The sequence below is a fragment of the Formica exsecta genome, unplaced genomic scaffold (genome assembly GCF_003651465.1).
Source record: "Formica exsecta isolate Colony F162 unplaced genomic scaffold, ASM365146v1 scaffold878, whole genome shotgun sequence".
Taxonomy (NCBI): domain Eukaryota; kingdom Metazoa; phylum Arthropoda; class Insecta; order Hymenoptera; family Formicidae; genus Formica; species Formica exsecta.
In genome coordinates this window covers 628,931-646,521 of record NW_021853648.1, presented here as the reverse complement: position 1 = coordinate 646,521, position 17,591 = coordinate 628,931, and the positions used below count along the sequence as shown (strand labels likewise).

The 17,591-nt window shown below is 42.9% G+C and overlaps 1 protein-coding gene across 1 annotated transcript in view; it reads right to left on the bottom strand.

Moving 5' to 3' along the window:
• Positions 1–13,500, bottom strand: part of LOC115244875 (doublesex- and mab-3-related transcription factor A2) — an 18,950-nt gene extending 5,450 nt beyond the window's left edge. The window contains exons 1-2 of the mRNA XM_029822881.1: positions 13,231–13,500; positions 11,082–11,307 (exon numbers count right to left, since the gene is read on the bottom strand). Coding sequence (XP_029678741.1) covers positions 11,082–11,307; positions 13,231–13,500 — 496 coding nt within the window. The remainder of the gene's footprint in view (positions 1–11,081; positions 11,308–13,230) is intronic.
• Positions 13,501–17,591: the final 4,091 nt, after the last annotated feature.

Here is a 17,591-nt window from a genome sequence, read left to right as displayed (position 1 = left end):
CCCCCCCACCCTCCGCCGTCCCGCCCTTCCGGCATCCAGATAATAACATTAATAATTGACATCCGGCCGACGTCAAAGGAAAGGAATGCAATATCGTGGGCCGGTGTTAATGTAGCTGCTGGCGCACCGAGATAGAGGAGACTCTTAATCCTCCCCCTTGCTCCTCCCCTCTCTCCCTTCGACGTGCCTCGAAGCGTTTGTATAAGTGTCGCGTACACCGATACACGAACACGTGTATCCACGGGTACACCGGGTAAGAGAAAATCGCCGGTAGATATTACCGGCGGTTATTAAAATATCATTCTCTCGCAGGGAGACTACCCCCCCCCACCTGCCCCCTTCCGCTACGCTGAAATTCATATATCCCTCTATCCGTAACCTTCATAAAGTCCCGTGGCGGCGTAACGAAGTGCATGTCTGCCACCGGGTCCTTGAGGGTGTCAAGTGTCGGTGCGCTGCGTTCCTCGGAATGTACACAGGGTGTCTCGGGTGACGCCCGGTGCAAACACTGTTACGATCCTGTATCATAGTTCACAATGACAGCGAAATTACCGGCGATTTATGCCCGATCTTTTAAACGCAACATGAAAAGAGTTATTATTCTCTAGCGTGTATATTGTTCGAGGTGTCGTATGGAGTAACTCGAGAGTTCTCGGCGTTTTACTCCCTACTTACTATTCGAAAGCGTCGGAAATATATATAATAGTTCTTGAATTGCAAAATATATCAAGTTGATCTATGGATTCGTAGAGGGGAAGAATCGCGGATGAGGAAAACTGGAAATATATCTCGCGCGATACGTTTCGAAGCGTCCAGTGTCCTTCTCGAAAGTGCCCGTCTAATCAATGGCGGAAAAGATGAGAAAAACGAGAACACGTTGTGAAAAGAAAAAAAAAAACGCCCTTCTGGGCGAGGCGAAGCAATGCGGCGGCAATAGAGAACACAGTATCGCGAACAGGAATCTTTTTCTTCCCCTTCCTTCTTTCCTTTTTCACCCGGTACTTGTCTTGAATTTCGAGAAGGGTGCGTGTGCAATTTATTGTAATCTCTCCCGTCCCGGGCATACACGTACACACACACGAATGAGAGATCTAACTTCTCTTGGGTGTGTCTTTCGACGCGGGGCGACCGTATATATATACCTAGCGTGTATTTTGAGACGCGAGGAAGTTAATAAAACTTGTTTCGTGCCTTGAGAGAAGCGCCAGCAGAGATATGTACTCATCCACGACTTGGCGAAGAAAGGTCGACATTAAATCGAATAGCGTAAACGAATGGCGGTAAATATCGATAAATGTTGTCGAACAATCGAGTCTTTCGTTAGCTAAAAATATCGATTTCATCATATATTTATCTTTCAATTATGAAAGGAGATTTTTCTAAACTCTTCTGCATGTCGTCAAAATTACGAAAGCTACTTGTCGTTAAAAAATAACAAAAATGACAATATCAGGAAATGAATGCATGTTAATTATAATTTATAATTAAATTGATATTAATTCAACATTCTAAGCTCAATTGTCATTATTTAATCACGGTATATCCGACATTATTAAAACTCATTCTTCGATTCTTATCAGCCATCAGAGGCTGTTGCTTCAAAGCAACACCCCACGATGTCTAGATAACTTATCTATCTCGTTATACACATAGTAGCCTTTGGCATACGAGCGACGATAACGTCATTCGCGATCACCGATCACCCAGCCGTCACGAACAGGTCCCTACCGGTCCGGACATTCTTACGGCGGCGAGATCGGTGGCGGCGATTAATTAGACGTGTTCGACGATGTACATACGAGAGTGCGGATCTCTCTCTTGACCGACGCGATGACAAGACGCGCACTCGAAGCAGATACACGCTCACACAACACCCGGACCGGCGCGGCGGCCGGGTGTTGTTGTAGGTCTACGCCCTAACCTGCGGCGGCGTGGCGTATCAGCGCACGGTGGAGACAGACGCGGACAATGGAATCATGCGAGGACAATACCGAATAATTTAGAATGGCACATAGATATCGGGAGAGGCTCCCCGGCGGCCTACGGCGGCGCCGACGGCGCATAATAGAGAATAGGAGTAATAGGACACACAGAGCCTGGCGGGGCAACTGTGGAGGACACGAAACATCCCTATAAATTAGGCTTAGGCGAAACGAGCCCGCGCGCGTTCCTGGATACAAACCCTTGCGTCTCCTTGCTTCTCGGCAAGACGATTCAAGATTCTGTAAGGATATCTCTACAATAATTCCACTTTGGAGCGGTATATAAAATCGCTTGTCGAGGAAACGGAGCGCGTATTGTACCATCATATCATTATCCTTTAGTTACAAGGAAAAGGAAGCTAAAAGTTTTCAGCAAGATCGGAATATGACCGTCTTTAAAAATTTAGATATTTTTTTTTGGTAAAACTGCATAAAAGATGTTATAGGAGAGGTTTTTCTGAGTAATTCCCCGCAAGAAATAAGTGGGGGGCGGTATTGGTTTAGGAGATATAACAAATTAAAGTTTTACAGTTTTAATGCTTTTTCTCAGGTATTATAAAAGAATATTAGGAAAAGTGAAGGTTGTGTACGTTGTATTTGTTGTAGAGCAGACGTCGAAAAAGTGTTTGTTTATATACATTTACGGGAGGTACACGGTCATGGATAATTTATCAATAATGTGTTTCACCTATTTCTCGCAGTTCGTTAACAGCTTTCAACATAACTACAACGTAACTACACGAATTTGTGAGTCCTGTCTTGAAAAATATTATTTATTGAATGCGTGGGCGGGGAGGGACTCCGCTTCCCCTGCATCCCCATTCCGAAAAAATCTAACCTAATTCAACCCAACTTTACTTTTAAAACTGAAAATTGGTTTGGGTTAGGTTAGAATTTTTTCGGGGTGAAGGTGCACGAAGAGGAGCTCTGCCCCTCCCCCGCCTACGCGTAAATGTCATAAATAGTTCTTTTCAATAAAAAAATAAATTATATAATATACGTATAATTTAATGTTAAACTTCAATTTATTATATCTTCTAAACCAATGCCATTCCTTATTTATTTCGAGGAATTACTCAGAAGAACCTCCCTTACAACATATTTAAGTGATGATAAAATCGGAGGTGTGTTATCTTTTATGCAGTTTTACCATTTTTTAAATTGAAAAGTATCGACGTATTTGGTCGCGATTATGTATTATTTGTTGCGAAGATATTCTATTCGAATTTTATTAATTTTATTTTTAGTTAATTCTCTATCCCCTGTCACTTTTCCTCGAACGTAACACTGTAGCGGCATGAATTTCGAGTTTGTCGATTCTAGACCCCGATATTACGCGAGGGAGACGATGAGTGAGTGAATTATCAGTTTCTATTGTTCGTAAGACCGTAAAGTAACTCGAGTGTGTACGCGGAACTCGGAAACGCTTTCTCTTTCTTTGACCGCGCATGCGATTGATAAACGACTTTTGTAAATGATGTTAATTTCGGGAGGGGGTCTATTAAATTACAGCTGGAGATAATTTACACCGAAAGTTTTCCTATTATAAACTGAAATCCTGCTAGCGACTTAATATTTATTGAGCGAGACACCAAGATTTATATATACATATGTATATGTACGTAGAAATGAGATGCATTTGAATTGAATAATCTAAAAAAATAATTTTTATATGCAAAAGAATTATACATATGTATATATCAGAAAAAATATAGCTATTGCAAACTTATTTTTACATAATAATACGGAATCTCTGTCTTGTTATCATATAAATTATAAAAAATTCCGTAGCCAAGACCATGATATATTAATGTAGGAACAAAAAAATCTTTTCTTTCTTTCATTCATTTATTTATTTCTATATCAAATATTTATATATCGAATCCTTTGGCTAATTAAAACCGAAATAAATAGAGAATCCAAGAGAATAAAGAATAGAGGCTGAAAATAATTAATTCCAAAACCGATCATGCGTGTGTCTTTATACGAGATACCAATTAAATTTATGAAACAGCGTGGCTTCGAGGGAAGAAAGCAGAGTAGTCATGAAAAAGAGAGAGAATTGCATAGCCAGTAGGATACCACGATATGCACGCTGCAGCAGCAGCTTGTAGACTCAAGCCCGGCAACGGGATCTGAGCAACGAGAAAAGAGTCTCATTATTACGTATCGATACGCCCGGAAAATAGCAGCGCCCGATCTGTCGCGCATAAATGACGCAATTGATTCGGGAGGCCGGTGCGAGAGCTCGAAGAAAAGGCAAGTTCCTTATCGGGCACACCAAGAGAGAGAGAGGGAGAAAAAGTAGGGGGGGGGGGGGATGGAGGAGGAAGAGCCCTTCAGCTTGCAGCGACAGCAACAGCGAGCAACAGCCCGATCAGTCATTAAATCGTCGCGATTCCCTTTTATTTCCAAGCCTGTATATACATGTATGTACACGTGTATGTATGCGGTCGCGTGTCTGAATATACGGGCGTATGTATATGCGCGTGGGAGCCAACGCTTTACAACGTCCGTGTGTTTTCGTTGTGTGTTGCGGTGAAAGGGGTGAATACGGGATGGTTGTGTGTACACCACGGGGTATATGATGGATAGGGTAAGAGCCAAAAGAGAGAGAGAGAGAGAGAGAAAGAAGGAGGTGGAAAAAGATGGGAGACAGAAAGAGAGAGAGAGAGAGAAAACCGAGGGCAGAAGAGGAGTACGTTGGAGAGCGATCGGGCGTAACGTTTTTAATTGTTTCGCGCCAAGCCGCCTTTTGTTTTGGCGTTTATGCCTCGTAAACGTTTGCCGGAGCCTCGCTCTCTCTCTCTCTCTCTCTGTCTCTCCAAAACGGTTTCCTCGGCGGGAGCGAAGGGGAGAGAGGAGGGGGCGAGCGATTCGCCCTTCCCGTTCTGTCGCGTTTCCATTCCCCCGCCCCACAGGGGTTCCTTCGAGAGCTCGTCCTTCCGCGCGCCGCTTCGTCTCGTTTCTTTTTATTTCTCGAGGAATATAACGTGATCGTTAGTTTTTCCTTCCTACCCGCCGTGCCGGTTCTACAACGATTGCTTTCACGCACGGCTGGATGCTCGCCAATGCGTTGCATACGCGAGGCTAGACCGCCATGTTGTCGCATGTCGGGAAGGATTTGTCTCGCAATTGACTCCGGTGAGTTGCATTTATACAGTCGTTTTTTTCGATTAAGAATTCATATTATTCTTTAATTTTTTCATCGTGTATTAAAGGAAAATTTATACGATTATTATCAATTAAATTATTATTAATTTCGAAAAAAATTATTAAATTATTAAATTATTAAATAATATTAATAAACTATTACATTATTATTAATTTGGAAAAAATATCGTTATAGAATCTCCATCAAGACTTTTTTTCATTGAAGATGCAATAAAATTACGTTCAATATTAAACATAAAAAATTATACGAATGTGTATCCTTTTACGCGATTGAATACTTGAACATACCGTCCCTCTATCAAATTAATTAAGTCGATCGGATCGTAAGGTTCTTTTATATACTCGCGGAAGTAGCAGAGGAGCGAAGCCTCTGCCGCCGTTAAGTGTCTGATTTCTCTCCACCGCTGTTTTTCTTTTCGAGAGGGCTGATACGGCTTCGGAAGATTATTTTAACCGGTCTTCGTCGAAACTAGGTTGCATCGAGTCAACCGTGGATGTACGCGCGATATGATAATACTTCCGAAATTTTGGCGAGCGCGCGCGCTTTTTAGAAGATTGAATTAAAGATGAAAAAAAAATTCGCGAAGAGAAATATACGAAGAAGAGAATCTGATCAAGCAGGTTGCGCTGTCAGAGGACTCGTTTGATTATCCGTACACTCTGTTATAATAGTCTCAAGACCTTTCTACCCCCCCCCCCCTCTCTCTCTCTCTCTCTCTCCTTCAATATCTTCATACCAAATTTTCAAACATTTCGAAAGAGCCGAGCAACAACTTCACAGCTGCTCGCAGCGCATCTCCATATCATTTTGTATGTGGAGAGGATCAGCTCTCTCACTCGCTTTGCATTCACGCCGAGTTAACCGGCATTGAAATCACGTCTTCGCAAAGATGGTATTTAGCGACATTCCCGCGAATCTCGTATCATCGATCAACAGAGATCGAGCTGCCTGCTAAAGGCCCGCGAGAGATCCTAGGGGAATCGCGGACCAGGGGGGGGGGAATTGGCGAGAAGGGTTTGGCGAGAAGGGTGAAAGGAGGAGATGGGGGCGGGGGGGGGGATTAGGGAGAGGAAACGCGCGTAGTCGGAGAACGCCTGGCAGAAGTTTTGTTCAAACACTCTTAGAGACGTGCTCCTTCGGCGGCGTTGCACGTGTACATGCATCCGACCCCGAGAGGAGAGCCGGGTACACCTATGCAAATAGGTAAGGTCGGGCCCATGCCTTACCTATCTGTCCGCGTTTGTGTTCCCCGAAGAGTCCCGCTGACTCTTTGCAAACAATGTTGCCAGGCACGTCGTAAGAGCATAAGTAGCCGTGCCGAGCGTGCCGCGCGATCCTGCCGCGATCCGGCTTCGGATTTGATTACTTAAATCCGTGTGTTTGTCTTGCCGAGTTCTCTCTCTCTCTCTCTCTCTCTCTCTGTCTTCCGCGCGGTATGTACCTCGGCGTACCATCAAGCTGATGTAATGAGTGATCGATTAACGGGACCGGCTCTCGCCGTTATTAATTCTCTCTTTTTTTTTTTTGCTGTGTTTTACAATTAAATACTCTTACAATTAGAGTGACGAGATAATATCTTTTTTTTATCTATCTGATTTAATCGCCGTTATTAATACTCTTTTTTTTGTTGCGTTTTACAGTTAAATACTTTTAGAGTGACGAGATAATATCTTTTTTTTTTTTATCTAGCTGATTTAATCGACAAATTTAATCGATTTATTTTATATTTAAAAAAAAAGTAAAACCTTATTGTTTTTTTTTAAATTAACTTTATAATTTTTAATTTCTACTTCCAATTCATGTAAAAATCACGCGGATGATTAATGGAATTAATGGATTAATGAATTGATCTACGCGCAATTCGAGCGATTAAATTCGAAAATGCGGACACACAACAGACAGGTGGAGCTTTCGATATCTCTCTGAGAAAGATTCAGTCATGCGATCGGAATCTTTCTTGCGTCGCTTATTCCACGCCGCGTGAATTCACGCGAGCGCGAGTGCGGATGATCCAAGGGGATCCCGTATTACAGCGGGAACGAAATAATTTCCTGGTGTCCTCCGCAGCCGCGAAGGACGAAGAACGGAAGCGAACTGGTCTTTCACAAAGTTTCTTGGACACTCGAAGAAGCTTCTATCTCTCTTCCTCTCTCTCTCTCTTTTGCCGGAGAAACTGCTGGATAATGGTCCCCCGGTAGACGGACCAAGTGATCCTTACGGGATAAAGGGTGTGTCGCACACGTACGTACAAAAGGCGCCCGTCGCGTGCGTGTGTGCCATCCGCGCGTATTCCTACAAAGAGGCCGCGGTACATCCTCCCTGCTCCTCCACAGGGAGAGAATTTCAACGGAAAGACCAAATCTCTACATCCGCATCCTTTTCGACGTAATGACTGCCGCCCTTTGCCACGCGAAATCCATGGCTCGTGCACTTTAATGCCTCGTAAACGTCAGTTGATACGATCAAGCGTATAATAATACTTGGAATTATCTGTAGCAATCAATTATTGGTATAGACATTATTGTACGCAAAAGAGAAAATTATTGAACTTTGTTTATGTACGCATTTGAGAAAAGAATTTAATTTGATTATAATATTAAAAGATACGTGTCGTATAAAATATAGAGATATATTTCATAATTTTTGAAAAGTTAGATAAGTAATCAAAGAATATGAATGAGAAATCTTCAAAATCACAAATCACAAATATTAGAAATATATTGGGAATCAAAAAATACATATGTATTGTGATTAAAATGCACGAGACTATCCTTATTATCTCTCTCTCTCTCTATCTTTAATATTTTAATTACATTATTAATAAATCGTCAATTTGATTAAATTAACATTTATTATAACAAAAATGTCCAATCGTTTCAGACAATTATTATAAATTTTCAAAACGAGTGAACTGTCAGATAAATATGCTCCGTTTAAATCGCGAAAATATCTCTGAACAAAGAGGATTAATGACATTCCACGGTTCTCCGCCATATCGCAATGGCGATAAAAATTATCAAAACGGAAAAGTAGCGTTAACCTACAAAAAAAAAAAAAAAAAGTATAACGGAATAAAGAAACCACAGAGACCCTCCCGGCGTTTCTCGTCGAAAGTTTTCTCCGCGCGTTCGAAGAAAGGGAGATCCCTTTTCTTTCTCCTTTTTTGCCAAGTCGCGCGAGTGTCCGTTCCCTTAACATTAAGTATAAAGAGGTGGATATCTCTTTCCCCGTTCGCGATATAATGGGGGCTCGTCGAGTTTCTCTCCGCCACCGAGAGTGCCACCCACCCACTTGGCAGCAGGGGCAACCTCGTGATCTCTCCGACCTACCCAGAAAGAGAGAGAGAGAGAGAGAGAGAGAAAGATGGGGAATGTTTGTGTGTGTGTGTGTGTGTGTGGGTGCGCACACTACCGACCAACCCAGAATCCCCCGCGGTCGAAGGCACTGGCCCGAGAAATTCAATTACTGCTAAACTTCTCGACCGGAGACTCTCCCCGGCTCGTCTATATACTACTGTAAGCACTCTGTTTCGAAGATCGGCCGGAGAGACATCTTACATTCTCTCCCTCATCCCGCAAAGACGTAGACAGGCAGGTACACTTGGGATCGTAATTGAAACCAGGTGCGCCCGAGGGGCTCCCTCGTCCTCGCCGAGGTGGGACAGTGTCTTCGTCGGTTCTTCGCGGTTTTTACTGTTTTCAACGAGACATTGGGGCATCGATGATTAAAATTTCCGCGTGACTAGACAAACGGACCAGCGGAAGTAATTTTGTGACAGACTAATGGAAAGTAATCACGACGCGAAAAGTTATTTTTATCGGCGCGATCTACGGAGAGCGATAGATCTTTATCATTTTTCTATCAATTCTTTTTAAACGGATTTTATTTTGGTGAAAATTGAATTTATGACTCAATTTCATCGACCTATATATTTGATATCAAAAATAAAAAATTGAGAAGAGTTCAAATTGATCAGTAAATAAAAATAATGCTGCGATGAGACACATATCTTAGACAATGATTTATAACTCTTTAAATGGCGAGTAATCTGCGCAATTTTTTGGAGATTTATTTTCACCGATCATTATTAGGAATTTATTGGTTTACAGATATAAATTTATCGGTTCATCGATATAGAACTTGACAGATTTACGAATTTGCGAATTCGTGCATTGATGGATACGAGAGAGAAACAATTTCATTTTCAATTAATCCTTAATTACTTGTAGGTTACTTTTTGAAAGTTAAAGAACGTCCTTCACGATCTTTCTTTTTTTCCTATCGGTGACAGAATCCGTGTTCTATAAAGAAGCACCTCTATCTCGAAGAAAATGTTCGCTCCTGATATTCTTTGTCGATACCGTTTGCCTTTTTTTGCACGCTTCGGATTCGCCTGCGCGACGATTGCTATCAGACCTTGTGCTTTCCTCGTTTCTTTTTCTCCTTCTTTCTCTTGAAGCGATATAATCAGGAATATATCGCGGAAAGCCCGGATAAAATAAAAATTCCGTACAATAATAAAACTGAATGCGCGTATATAAAGGCAAATATTTTATAAAACTTAAATGCAATTTTTCTAAAGTAAAGATTTAACAATATATATCGTTCTTATTATATATTAAATTGGATTTTTTTATTCTATTCATTTCTCATTATTAATAAGTTATTTACAATATGTCTATCCTTATTTCTTTTCAGAATCTATGCCAAAAAGACGCCAAAAACGCTTTCGCATTTGTTTGTAAAAAGACAGAGATGTAACGGATAAAATGCAATGCGTGTATGAGCAGTTGAATGAACTGTCCCGCACACTTTTGTTGCAAGCGCGAGCTGAATGGGCATGCGTGTAACGAGATGTGTCACGATACAGGTAGATTTTATCAACCGCAACTATTCGCGATACGAGAGCGCCAACGAAGGGCCAATCTTTTGCCGAACGTCACCGCCAGAGATAACAAATAAAATGCAATTGCGAACGATAGAAAAGTGCTACATAAAGTGGTCGTTACGAACCGATAATCGATTGCAACTGCATTGTTATAAAGTGATACTGGCCGAAAAAAAAACTGATTTTGAAGAGTGGATGCCCCGGATATGGATATTCTCATTGCGCATTTCACATTATAAATACCATCCATAAATCATCTACAGTTCCAACTTTATCTGATGTTTAATGAGGAGTAAGTATCGACAATTCAAAGACATAGACACATTCAGTTCTAAAAAATATATTTTAAGGATAAGATATATATTTTTTATCGAGATCGATCAAACGAGCTAGCAATTTTGCTAAATAGATTTGTCGATATCTAAAGATGCCGAGCAAGGTGCGTGCATTTATCAGAGAAACGAGAGAGGGCTTATGCCAGGTCGCGTGTGCATTCCACTTGGATCGTATGGGGTGAGAATGAGCCTGTCGTGGAAAAGAAGTCCTTCCGCGGAAGGGTCGAACGTGGAGAATTAAAGGCCGGCACTAACGAGTACACGACTTTCGCCCTCGAGTGGTATAATAAGGGCCCGCGAGCTCGCGGCCATTATTTACTTAACAACATTACGGGCCCACAACGACGGCCACTTGGCCTACTTAAAGGCGTGGTACGCACGTTCCTAATGGGCACTCTCAACGTCCGCAAGTCACGCGTGTGCCCAAGAACGCACATGCGCGCCCGCTTCTTGGTCGCGTGCCGTCGATTACACGCCCGCGGTTTTATTGCGTCCTCGCTAAAATAGCGATACGCTAACTTTCCTTTCTTGCGGTCTCGATCTACTTTCAACGAGTATTTCCGCCCACCTTTACATGGGGAAAGTAGCTCGTTTTTTTTATAATTATATATAACTGCAAAATTTTGGCTGATGCGAGTTAAAAAAAAAAAAAAGGAAGAATAGGGACATTTTCTCGTAATTTAGAGTAGATATTCGCTCACCAACGACGGGGTCGCTCTTCTCGATCTTGGGGGCCGCCGCGGGTATCGCGAGGCCCGCCGGACTCGCTACGTGAGCCGGGTGCGGGGGCGGGCTACCAGCTGGCGTCGCGCCGGCGGCCGCCGGTAGAACGGGAGCGGTGGTGCAGCTGCCGGTATTGTATTGCAATTGCAGGCCCAGCTCGCGCGCCTCGCTCTCCTCCTGGGCCTGCTGCCGTCTCAGCGCGACCTGAAACAATTCGTTTCGCCGCTTGTGAGAACGCGGGAGGGAAGATACGGCGTACGCTGTAAAATGAAACTGACCGAAATCTTCGGATGAGGTGTTCGCAGCTTTTTCGCAGACACACTGTCTGAATTTTCAGACACTCTTTTGAACTTTTAGAAAAAATCGACTCTTATGATTAAGACAGAGGGTGTCTGAAAGAAATTTCGGAAAATTCAAACGATAATGTGTCTGAATTTTTAGAAAATTTTTTACAGCGTAAAATTCGTTACGATTTATTTCGTTATTTCGAACTGTTTGCGGAAAAAGAGTTTCCAGTAATATTTCTCGATTTATAAGACCACATTTGTCGTTCCGGTTTTAAAAGAGATTATGAGTTATTTCTCTCCCTCTCCCTATTTATTTCTAGAGCGAGCGAATCGCGCGATATCTGGTGTCGACAGCCCCGATAGTCGACTTTATAAAATATTCTCGTTCTTGACGAACCATCGGGATAACTGCTAGAAGATATACGCGTCCCCGGTTATAAGATGCACATCCGCACAGTGATAGTGCATTTGGGAAACGATGTAGTTAATAAATGACATCGCTTGTAATTGAAACATTCCATGTTTTTAGAGAATACGCGTCGCGATATTAAATGACTTGGGAATCTCGTTATTGCAAATCGCAATTAATTAAATTTTGTGCCGTAGCATTTCCTATAGTCATGCATAAGTTTATGCACACGGATCACAATCATGTATTCATTGATCATTTTATTAGCCCAAGGATATAAAAAGTTAGGAGTTCGCAGAAATAGAAGGTCGAGATTTCGAATGAAATCGAACCGGGCCGAATATAAGTCGATCGTACCGAGGGGGCTGGAAACAAAATCTCGGGTACATGTATAGTATTACGATCCTGAAACGTTACATGAGCTGGTAATTTTATCTCACCTATGAGCTACCCTAACGTGCGATCCGCGCTTGTGTTAAGTCGAAAAACTGTCTCAATTTTCAGCTTTTCAGAAAATATCAAATAAGATTATTTTCAATAAACAAAAATATAAACAATGCAATATATATAATATTATATCTACATTTTACATATATAAAATATGATGAATTGGAGAAGAGGATTATGAAGAGAATAAAACGAATTAAAGATATAAACTGTCTCTTTCTCTCATGCTCTACAAAAAATATAATAAAAGAGTATTAATAGAACTAAATAGTGGCAAATGTAATTCGTACATTTGATTGTACTTTTAATTGATAATTTAATTCATCCTGCAATTCTATTTATCCACTCGTTACGATATAATCTCGAAACGTCTCTTGACATAAATAATGTTATATTAAGTGACATTGATTTTTTAATGAGATATATTTTATCTCAACATGTATACATAATATTATATATATTTTATAATTGATATCTTTTAATAATTACACACATTTTTACGGAAATAATAGCAACATTTAAAATCATTAAATAGTACAGAATTCTATGGAAGTATAAGTCTAAGCATGTATATCTTGATATTTCTTATTTGACAATCACACTTCTCTTATATTTTTTTCTAAAACTACAAATCGGTATAATCTTGACGAATTTAAATTTGCGCGTTGCTACGGACATCTATGACAGTTTTTATATTATTTATAATAATAGTAAGCAGCGTGAGATAATCTCTCCCGTATTTAACCAACCTTCAACCCATCGAAGCTACATCAATTACAATCCTCGCACTTTATATGCCAATGATTTTTCTCCAATCACAAGTAAAATCCCGTTGACGATTGTTTCTAAAATTATTCAACACAGTAATCCTTACATGTAAGTTCGAAGAACATTTTGAAAATAAATTTCTCCGTTCGGGAACCGGAAATAATGACAGATTCGGGGCACGCGACGAACGTTGGACAGCCACCCCCAGGTTCTTACCTGAGCAGCCATGACGCGTTGCCTCTCGGCGATGAGGGTGCACTTGGCACACACGCAATCCCGCCATCGGCAATAACGCTTGTGCCCCTTGAGGGCGGACACAACCCCGTGATTACGACAGCGCGCGCACTTGGGGGTCCGCTGATATCTCTCGGCACTGGCGCGCAGGAAGAACGCGGCCGGCAGCACGTGATGCTGCTGTTGCTGCTGCTGGTGCTGCATCAGTTGGCCGACGTCGACGCCGAGGCCGACGCCGCGGGGAAGCGACATGTCGTCCGCTGCTTGTTGACGTTAACGGCACTCGCGACACCGGGAGATATATCTCCCGACGATGATGACGATGATGATGACGACGACGCGATCACCGCGCGCCGCGGATGATTCGGACCGGGCGCGAAGCCGCGTACTCGATGATGATGCTCGCACCCATGCCGGAGAGGACGATTCTGAGAGGCTTTTCCCGGGCGCAATCGGCGCTTCAACCGACCTCCTCTCCGCCACGTATTCGTCGGCGGCGGCGGCGCGGAATCGATACTGCTCGACACTGTGTGCCACGATCGCGTCACGACCCGGCGGTTCCTACGCGCACCATCGTCGAGACAAATCGTGAAATTCCAACGTTTGCGGCGAGAGCGACGGGCGGATAAGCGGTAAGGTAGAAGATACTTGCCGGTTAACGCGCGCACGCGCCCGCACTTCCGTAAGGTTTCCGCTACGGCGGCCGCTGGAGTGTCATACGGAGAACCCACGGCACCCGCTCCGTTCGGCTGTCGGGGGCCGAAATGCGGAATCGCGCGGAACCCCGCGACAAACTCTCGCCCCCTCTCACTCCCTCTCGCTCGTCGGCATTGTCAACAATTGCAGCATCCCGGGTGAGTCGATTCAGGTAGCGCACGCGGATAGACAGAGAGGCGGTAGCGCGGCGGTATCGGCGGTGACGGCAGCAAAGTGGGAGCTCATAAGGGGGCCGCAGTTGGCGGCGGTGGTGGCGGCGGCGGCGGCCAAGGGGAGAGGGACACGCGAGGAAGAGAGCGGATGAGAGAGAATCGGGGTGGCGGGGGAGGGGAGAGGGTTGGAGAAGCGAGAGAAGGAGAGACGATTACCCCCGAGGGAGGGATAGGGCAGAAACTAACGGTCCCCTCCACGCTTCGTAAACGCGAAATAAAACACTGTGCCACAGTGTTCCACCCCGGGGCCTCGGCCAAACGCGAGGCCTCGCTGGGATGCGACCACGCCCCCGTTTGCCGCCGATTGGCAGGCCCGCTCTGTACCAAACGTAGGATGTTAAGAGTTTATATCTACCGTAGAGTGAAAGAGGGACATACCTAGCCGCGTATCCACCTACCTATCTACCTTCACCCCTCTCGCCCCGAGAATCGGTGAGGGTGTAAGTATGCGTCGGTTGTATGTATCATCCCGTATAGGCGATGGTGGTTGATGTTGGTGATATAGCGATAGCGACTGTGTGGTGCGTGATAGTGTAGTATAGCGGCGATGATGGTGGTGATGCTGGTGATGGTAGTGGCGGTGGTGGCGAGAGATGGTAATGGTGGTGGCAACGGACAAACACATTACTCTTTTATTTAAAACCCGTTCCGGCATAAAACACAATGCGGAGCGATGCTCAGACGTTTCTCCACGCTCCGCCTTTTGTTTCGGCCGACTGTTCTTAACCACGCACGCCTTTCGCGTTCCGCTCCCTCTCGAGAAACGTGTCCTTTTTCTTTCTTTCCCTTTTTTTTCTCTCTCTCTCTCTCTTTCCTTCTCTCGTCCCCGTGCGCGCACCGTATCTCAGTAGTCGTCCTCTCTCCGCTCTCTCTCTCTCTCTCCCTCCCTCCCTCCCACCCTCCTTTTCTCCCCCCTCCTGTTCCGCCTTTCCTCCCGCCTCCACCCCTTGGCTCTCTTTCGCTGGATACGGTCTATAAACCGCAACCAACACCGTCATCGTGACGAACCTTTTTTGAATCATATTGTACAATGAGATTTGAATGGGGCAGTGCGGGGAAGGGGAGAGGAAGGAGCAGGGCCCCATTGTCGTTTCACCAATGGCGGTCGATTTTATAGTGATCTAATGTACAGATGTTATTTACCCCGCAATGAGAATAGAATAAAAGCATTGTGCGCATTATGATTTGGATCCCCGTGTCTCTCTACGTTTCTACCTACCTACCTACCTACCCTGCCTAACCAAGCCTAACTTACCAAACACGTGATATACGTAATGTAGAAGTAGTGTGTGGAAGCCCCCGCTCCCGTTTCTCCTTCGATGAGCCTCTAAGTCCAGAAAGTAACAATCGTGGTGTCGGTTATCTCGGATAAGTACTTCGATATACTTGTTTATGAATGTACAAATTGATGGGTTCGTCCTAAAAGGGGCGTATAAGTAATAAAAGTGGCATTCCCTCTTTTTATAGAGGCAGGTTTATATACATATATATCGAGGTGTAATTTGCAAAACTCGTTCTTCAGAGAATAAAGTTGAAAGATAGAAAGTACAATACATTTTCCATACGCCCTTTTTCGGGCGAACAGGATTAATTATTATGGGAAAATACACATGTTATTTATCGCGATGTCATAACGTGTCACGCGCAATTTCCACTCGATCAGATTATCCACATTGTAATTTAGCAATCGATAGAATTGAATAATACACGCCGCGAGCGTCATCGAAAATGTCACACACGAGGGTGCGTAATAAGTACAATCGGGGATCACTTTTTTTTCCGATGACGTCCGCGAAGGTATTTTTCATTTGACGGCGTGCAAAATTTGAGCAATAATAAAAGTATTCCGAACGTATTCGTTTTGACGTGATTCAATATATACAGCACAGACACGGACCTTTTTTACTCTCGCACATCGGCCACTCAAATCCAATGTGCGCGCCGATGGGGGGATCGATAAACCAATAGGTACGCCAATACATGCCCGCTTTTAAAGTATCGTGGTACTCCTCGTACAACCCGAAACGCAAAATCTGGAGAAACCGTATCAGACGAAGCGGATTAAAAACATCGCGCGTCCATCGTTTTCTTCGGGTTGAATCAATATCAATGTTAAAAAGCGCAAGGTTGTTGGAAAAAAATAATTTTTATGCGTTTTTACAAATCATAATCTGACGATTGTTACACGCATATACGGATGTACTTGCGTGCAATAACTTGAGTAGCGTTTATTACAGGTACAGCTCGCGTTTCTTCGACACTTGGAAATAAAAAGGAAAACATTTATCGCGATCTCTCCCACGGTCTTTGATTCTCGCGCTCGCAAAAAAAAAAAAGTAAACGTTTCCGAGAGTATCCGATTTATCTTTGATCTTCGAGTGTGGCTCGACGGCGGAGTATTGTTGCGCCCACACGCACTCGAGATTTCCCCGCAGGCACTATGTGTACTTACTACCCTTAGGTAAATAGGGCGATCGAGATCGAGATCGCGGCAATATCGCGTTACGATGTTTGCAAACGTCGTGTTGACCCCGCGACACTAGACTCGGCCGGTCGACGTCGCGATCGGATAATCGAGATTAGATTATAGTCGCCACGTAAGAGCCGCAGGTACAAGGAATCGCAGGTAAGAGGCGCTTCGATCTTTTCACTTTTCTTCCTCATACACTGAGTTATAATGTAACTGTTTGTTCGATGGATACGATAATCCGAGAGAAAGAGAGAGAGAGAGACCGCACGATCGAAAGATTATTCGAAATTCTATGTAAACCCGATACACCTGTTACACAAAAGGGACGATAAGATGATAAATTGTTGACATAGATTTATTTCATTAGCTCACATAAATGCTAATTCGAAATATCCATTAATTTTAAAATGGATTACAAGTCCGATTAATAGGGGGCCCGCTGTAAAATTTCAATTAGGAAAGACAAATATACACGATTACTATCGCGTGTGCAGATTTAAGAATGAATAGTGTTAAGTATCTAACGGTTAGAACGAATATCTCCAACGAATAGCTTTCGACAACGTAATTTAATTCAGACAGCGGTTTCTTCCAAAAATATAATAATTTCTTTGAAGATGATTTTCATTAAGTTTAAAGTCATTCAAGGTTTATTAGTTTTTTTCAGCGATTGTTAAAACGATTCGTTTGTTAACCTCGTATGACATCGTCGTATATCGACTCGTGTATCGGTGTATGTAACTGTAAATATAATTAATTAGTTATTTTTTATGCACATATAATTACCGGTAATTAAATCTAATTACTGATATAGATGGTTAGTGTGATTAATTTTATCGAAATAATCATCTTTACCGGAAATCTTACATAAATAAAATTTATAAAATTTTAATTATATGTACATATATTATTTTTATTATATAATATATAAGTATATATTATGT